The sequence below is a fragment of the Rhinopithecus bieti genome, unplaced genomic scaffold (assembly GCF_001698545.2).
Source record: "Rhinopithecus bieti isolate Rb0 unplaced genomic scaffold, ASM169854v2 scaffold_17182, whole genome shotgun sequence".
NCBI classification, from domain to species: domain Eukaryota; kingdom Metazoa; phylum Chordata; class Mammalia; order Primates; family Cercopithecidae; genus Rhinopithecus; species Rhinopithecus bieti.
The window spans coordinates 121,635-129,416 of NW_016808817.1; the positions used below are offsets into that span (position 1 = coordinate 121,635).

At 37.0% G+C, this 7,782-nt stretch overlaps 1 protein-coding gene across 1 annotated transcript; it reads right to left on the reverse strand.

Moving 5' to 3' along the window:
* Positions 1 to 3,117: 3,117 nt before the first annotated feature.
* Positions 3,118 to 5,724, reverse strand: LOC108538950 (olfactory receptor 52D1-like). The gene is given in 2 exon segments (XM_017887299.1): positions 3,118 to 4,119; positions 5,695 to 5,724. Coding segments are annotated over 2 exon segments (1,032 nt in total).
* Positions 5,725 to 7,782: the final 2,058 nt, after the last annotated feature.

Below are 7,782 nucleotides of genomic sequence, written 5' to 3' on the forward strand. Positions count from 1 at the left end.
AAAAAAAAAAAAAAAAAAAAAAAAAAAAAAAAAAAAAAAAAAAAAAAAACAAAGTATGTTCACAAGGAATTGGAATTGGGAGTATAGGTAAGGTCTGCTGGTCACAGAAAAATGGGCAGTTAACATGCCTTTTAGTTTTGGGGGAGGGGGAAGGGAGAGAGGGAGAAAGGGAGAGAGGACACACGGAAGCGTACAGCAACATTTTCGCTGTTTATAGCTTTCTTAGGGAAGAAAACATATGCACGAATGGTGTTAGGAATATTGTAAGCATGTATCTTCAATATTATTCATCCAAGACCGAAGTAAGTCCTGGTGCAGGAAATGAGTGAGTTTCACAGCTTTCTGAGCCCCTGCTCAACCCAGGAAGCCCAGATGGCCCCTCCTCTCACTGATATGTAATTATATATAATTACTCATATAATTATTTATAATATTTTTATCTGGAGCCTTGTGACCATTTCAAGACCCAAGTTGTCCAAATATGATGGAGACAGTGATAGAGAAGTGGACTGCGCATTAATTCAACTTCCAAATACCTAACAGACACTTAGAAAGTGATTTAACCTTGACCAAGAGATCAGACACATGAACATTTTTCCAGCTTTTCCATAGCTGGGAACAATTCTGTAGACACTTTATTAGTCTACTCTGACATTGTTATAAAGAAATAGCTAAGACTGGGTAATTTATAAAGAAAAGAGATACAATTAGCTCATGATTATCCAGGTTATGCAGGAAAAATGGCAGCATCTGCTCAGATTCTGGGGAGGCCTGGGGAAACTTAAAATCCAGGCAAAAGGTGAAGGGGAAGCAGGCACTTCACATAGCCAGAGCAGGAGGAAGAGAGGCAGAGGCGAGGTGCCACACACTTTTAAACAACTAGGTCTCCTGAGCACTCAGTCACCACTGCAAGGACAGTACCATGGGGAAAATCCACCCCCATGATTCACTCCCACCAGTCTCCACCTCCAACACTGGGGATTCCATTTCAAAGTAAGATTTGGGCAGGGACACAGATTCAAACCATGTCAGACACAAAAAGAAAAATAGTAGGTTAATATTAGTGTCATCTGTCACATTTCCAGCAAGCCAAAAAGAGAAGAATCAAACTCATCCTGCAGTAAAAAGTCAAGATATATTGACTACTAACAAGATAGATTAACGAAACTTTTGCGGAAAGAAAAGAACTCAAGCAAGAAAGAGCAGACCAATCAGGCTGTTCTTCCTGTGTTTTCTCTGATTTTCTTCAGTTCCTCAGTTTCCCCAGAATTAGCTGTCGCTACCAGCTTTTGTGGCATAATTCTCTCAATATATACTGTGCTCAGGTGTAAATAAATCTTTTGCTCATAATTTCGGGGAAAAAAGTCTTCAAATTTTTATTTAAAATATCAAAAAATGAAAGAAAAAGGAAATATATGAGATCATAACATCATATGGCACTTGAACGCTCTGCTTTTGTCCCGCAATCCTATTTCAACAAAATGAAACAAATAAACAAACAAACAAACAAATTAACTGGAGAGATTTTAGCACAAAGGAAGTTGTATGCTGCCATATCATCAGGCTAATGATTCCCTCAGGCTGTTTTCAATTGTTAACCACAACATTTTGCTGACAACGTTTTTTTCTTTGTAGGTTTGTGGTGGCTTAGATATGTACTTAGTACTTATTTCAGACAAGCAGTACTCTGTTCTTCAGTCATTAATGCTCGTGCAAATTTTCCTTGATCTCTGGTCTTTCATTTATAGAAAAGGCACTTCTTATTAGTTCTCTCTTTTTTTTTTTTTTTTTCCTCCTGAAGGTTGGACTGTTTGTTTCAAGCTCTGAGATATCCCACCTTTCTCAGCCCATGTTATTAATTTTTTTGTTTACTTCAAGCCTTAACTATTAGTATAACTAGAACACTTTGGAGAAGTTTCGTTTATTTTCCTGCCATTTTAAGAGTCTCATTTAAATAGTGGTCATGTGGCTTTTAAAGTAGGTGTCTTTTTCACTGAATTCTGCCTTTACATGTTAGCTATACGATATGATGAAAAACCCTAAACTATTTCAGGCTACAAACTTCACGTGTCTTAAAATATTTGCCACTATATTTCTAAATCAATGTCTAGAAGTGATAAACAATATCTCCTGAACTTAATGTCTTCACATATCTTGGCACACGATCTGAACTCTGCACACCACCCCAAGTGCTTGTTCATGATTTCTTCCTGGATTTCCAGAGAAATGGCCTGGCAGAATTCTGTAACCAAGATTTCCAATATAAAACTGACTTTTATAACTGTGACCCTTCACAGAACATTCTCAGAATTTTCTCTTTGCTAAAGATTCTTGTCATATGCTGGAATTAGTTGAGACAAGCAGAACAGTTGACTCTAGGAATTGTTACAAATACACAATTTGTTAGAATGCATATCCACCTTTTAAGAGTAAGAGTTTCCCATTTTCTCCTTTTCCTTTGAAATTTCTCTGGGAATTTCAGATTTTATTGTTTTCTGTACATATTCCCTAGGCTTAAAAGGAAGCAGTAAGTTCCGTTGCTCAAGTGTAAGGCTTCTGCAGTAAGGATAATGTAGTGACGAAACTCACTTTTGAACATTCATTGTCCTTTTTGACTCCCCTAAGCAATCTTTTCCATTTTACCTTCCCCTTGAACACAAAAATACACACACACACACACACACACACACACACACACACACACACAACTTAGCCTTATCTTGGCAAAGTAAGTAGCATTCTACAACTCATTGATTTGATGTTGGGCAAATTATTGGGTGCTCATATGTTCTCTCCACATGGAAACATTCTACCTCATCTTACATGTGTTCAGCATGTGTTGTTCAAAGTGCTTTTATAGACATTATAACGTGTAATTTGTCCAACCCCTCTGTCAGGTACAGAAAGCAAATTTCATTATTTTCATTTCACAGTGAGGATAATTTCCTTGCTTCGGAATTACTGAGATCAAGAAGGTCTCCTGTCCCTCAGCTTCTCTGCCCAAGGCTAAACATCTTGGCAGCTAAATCTGCCAACATGACATATTTCTACCACTAGCTGATTCCCCGAGGAATTGCATCTACTTAACGTTCCTTCCTCATCCTCACAGCTGCTGGATTACCAGACAAGTTTCTGACCACGGACAGTGGTTGTGGATTCTCTTTTCCAGCAACCATATTTGGTCACTTTGTCCCGGAACTCCTTAGTGTTCACTCCATAAATTATAGGATTGAGCATTGGAGGTATAAGGAAGTAGAGGCTGCCAAGAATGATGTGGACATGGGGTGGAATGCCTCGGCCAAAGCGGTGAGTGAGAAAAGAAAAAAGTGAGGGAGTATAAGAAATAAGCATGACACAGATGTGTGTGGTGCAGGTGTTGACTGCTTTGTGGTGGGCTTCCTTAGAAGAGAGACACATTATAGCCTGGATGATTAGCACATATGATCAAGCAATAGCTGAGAGATCTAGCCCAGCAACCAACAAGGCCACCACCAGGCCATATATCCTGTTGACTGTAATATCTACACAAACCATCTTCACCACAGCCATGTGCTTACAGTAGGTGGTGGGGATGACATGATTGGCATGATAGGGCATTTGCTGAAGGAGGATGGGCATGGGGAAAATAAAGAGAATAGCTCTCACCAAACTCACTAAGCTAATGAGTCCAATGCGACTATTGGAAAGGATGGTGGCATAGTGCAAGGGCTTGCAGATGGCCACATAGTGGTCAAAGGCCATGGTCATCAGGATAGCTGACTGCATGGCAGAGATGGAGTGGATGAAGAACAGCTGAACCAGGCATCCTTCATAGCTGATCTCACTTTGGCCAAACCAGAAAATGCACAGCACCTTGGGAATGGTGGTAGTGGACATGCCCAGGTCTGTGAGGGCCAATAGGCAGAGGAGCAGGAACATGGGTTTGTGCACGGAGCGCTCTGTGGAGACAGTGAGGAGGATGGTGCAGTTCCCGAGCACCGTAATGAAATACATGGAGGAGAAGGGGATAGATATCCATCTATGTTTGTCCTCCACGCCAGGAATGCCTTGGAGAATGAAGAAAGAAGGGTGGCCCTGTGAGGCATTGCAAGCAGTCATGGTGGCACCCTGCTGAAGTACCTGTGGAGAACAATAAAGAGGCTACATGAGCTTCAATTTAAAAAAAGAGTCTCAACATGGAAAACAAAGATTGAAATGCTATACACAAAAATGATTCTGAAATCATGACGTTATGTATCATAGGGTATAGTTGTAATAGTACAGTAGCAATAATGAAGTATAACTGCATTAATATCCAACAGGATATATTTTATGATAAATGTTTTTATTAAGGACAAAATGATTCATGATTCATTAATAAAATGTCATATTAAATAAATTTTAATATATTAAGAAATAAACATGTATCAACTTCAAGAACAGAACTTGAAGTACGTACAGCAAAAATGCAAGGAATACAAAGAGAAGCTGACAAAATGCAATATACCCCTCTCGGAAACCAAAAGATGAAATGTTTTCAACAAAACAGATTTTTAAAAATTAAGATAATTTAAAAGCTTATAATAGAATTCTGCATCCAAAAATTAAGGAATACACATGAAGGAATACACATTTTCAGCAGATACAGGATATGAGGAAGTGGGAACCTTATTGATGAGAATGGTGCAATGATGAGGAAGAATGAAGTAGGCAACGGGTGTTGAACATAAAGCTCACCCTCATCTAGAACACTTACCTGAAAGGAAGGCGATGAGAGGATAGGCAGCTGGTTCCAGACACCTTCTGAGAATGTGTATGTGTGAGTGTGTACACATGTATGAGTACATGTGTATGAAGGTATATCTTAAACACCCATATGACTCTTGGAGGGCACACTCATGGCCCTGCATCTCTCCACACTTCACTTCTGGGCACCCAGAATCCATGGTGTGATCCTTTAAATAACCTAAGTAAAGGCCCTCAGGGTGTCCAGCATTAGCTCTTTACTTACTTCTGCCAACCCCAATCTTCCACCTCCCAACACACAAGGCACAACTATTACTATGTGTAAAACTGACCCTGGAGGTTGCCTGAGCTCCCAAGAGATGAGGGTAATTAATCTTAGGAATTCAGGAAATGTTCCAGTCTTTGCCAATCTTGGAGGAGTTTGAAGAGAGAGAGGGTGAAGTTAAAACTGAATCAATGGATGGATGGATAAATAAGTAAACTGTGGAGTATATGTACAATGTGAATGTTATTCAAGCTTAAAAAAAGAGGATATCCTGCATTTGATGTAACATAAATGTACCCGGAGGAGGTGAAAATAAATCAAATAAGCTCGTCACAGAGAGACAAATGCCACATGATCTCACTTACATGTGAAATTTGGAAAAAGGGGGGTCAAACATGTAGAGAATAAAATGATTACCAGGGTTGGGGCCACAGAGAGGAACTAAAGATATTGGTCAAAAGATACAAAATAGCAACCATGCAGAATGAACAAATCAAAACACCTAATGTACAACATGGGCACTATAGCTAATAACAGTATATTGTATTCAGGATTTTTGTTGAATGAGTAGATTGTAGCTGCTTTTGCTACATGGGGAAAAAATGGGTAGCTATGAGAGATGATGAATATGTTAATTTGTTCCACTATAGTGGAACATATATATACTACTGATACAGATATGGTATAACATACCTCTAACTTACCTCTCCATCAGAAATTTTTAACCTCACCATTTGTATAATTACACCAATCTGGGATAATAGACCTTATTCCCAAACCCTGTATTCTTATCACTAATATGTTGGGTGCATAGTACACATATAGTGTTAAATAAGTAACTACGTAATAAATAAGCAGATACATAAATTCAAGTAAAATAATCAAAAGTGTATCCTACTTCATGAGCTCTTTACTCATATTTCTTCTCTTTTATATATAAAAATCAAAAACATAACTAAGTGGCAAAAGCTATATCTGCTCCTTAAATGAGTGTATAAATTCAGAGAAAGTCCAAATGAATGTCAATAATTCATTTTGTTTGGAGCCTTCTTATATCACTTATGATATTTTCCTGTCTACCAATGCCAAATTTAGTTTACCTCTATTCTAACATATTTTGAACACACAAAAATTATAACTAATAATATAGCATACATCCAGGTATACATAATGTATATTAAGATACATGATATTACCAAAAAAAGCAGGAAAACCTTCTGTACGGGTGGCATATTTGGTTTCTTAGTCCTTTAGAAATGAATTGCATCATCATTGCCATAACATTTTGTACTTATTTTTACTTTTACTACATATATAAATCCTAAAATAATGCATAGTGATTTAGAGAATAATTTCTCTATTTAAATGACGTTATGTCATGTCATTTTTCTGCATGTTAAGTTTTGTTCAACATTATGTGAGATACATTCATGTTGATGCATGTAGTTCTGGGTAAGTACTTATTGCTTCTATACAGTGTATTTATTACTACTATATGCGAGATATCGTATTTTATTGAGTTAAGGCACTATGTTTAATTCATTCATTTATTTAAATGAAGATACCATATTTAGTTTATTAATTCCTTTTGAAGAATTTTTAGGTTATTTACAATTAATTGTAATGTTATTAAATTCTTCCTTACTTCTGAGGCATGTCTCTAGAGCATATATTTAGGGGTGAAATTCCTGGGCTGAAGATCATGCATATGTCTAACTTTCCTAAATATTAATAATTCAATCTCAAAAGTAGTTGATTCAAATTTGCAATACATATTAAATACATATTTAATATTTATTTTCATTTATTTAATAGATCTTTAGCAAATATATTTCAATTGCTTTCCTGTTTTGACATAGGTTCCATGTACATTTTGTTTCTGTTCATTGTAAGTATCTTATATATTTTGTCACTATAATCAGTTATAACTTTTAAAATCTATATATCCAATGGCTACTTTATATAACAGTATAATTAATTGTGTTTTTTGATGATTTACCTCAAATTCAGCAAATTTCTTAAAAGATAATTAGTTACAAAAATCTATCTTTAGAGTGGCATGGGTTTTCCCTGTAGAAAATTCATATCATTCGTTAGCAATGAAACTTTCTTTTTCCTTTGTGACTCTTAAAATCCCAGTCCTTTTTAATGTGTTACTACGTCATTTTAAACTTTCAATACCTTCTTGAATAGCAGTGGTAGGAGAAGGTATACAATGTCTGTCCATGTCTTAAAGAAAATTCTTTCCCTCTTTACAACAAAATAAATTGAAACAATGTAAATGACAAAACAAAACATTTTAGAATTGTTATTATGTACTGAAAAATTAAGTTTCCCAAAGAAACATTTGACCCTTGCCTTCTGCTACTGGGAGGTGATCTCCAAGCCCCCTGGCCTGTCGTGCTGCCTGATGAAAACGACTTCACTTTTGCCTGGGGCTTTGACCACCAGACAGTCTAGCAATATGACATGGTCTTTTGGGCCCTGTCATATTAGTTCCAACCTGAAAAGGAACTGTAGACTATAAATGTTAGCCCAACCTTCTGCAGGGACCAGAGATTAAAAGTCAGTCATGTTAGCTGTATGGGATCGAGCCTCTGTAAAGTCTCTGGACACCAAAGGCTCAAGTGAGAATTTCTGGTTACCAATATTGTGTGCATATAGCAACACATCATGACCAAGAGGAACAGATGGCACTTGATATGGTTTGGTCATGTCCTTACCCAAATCTTATCTTGAATTGTAGCTCCCACAATTCCCATGTGTTGTGAGAGGAACCTGGTAGGGGGTAA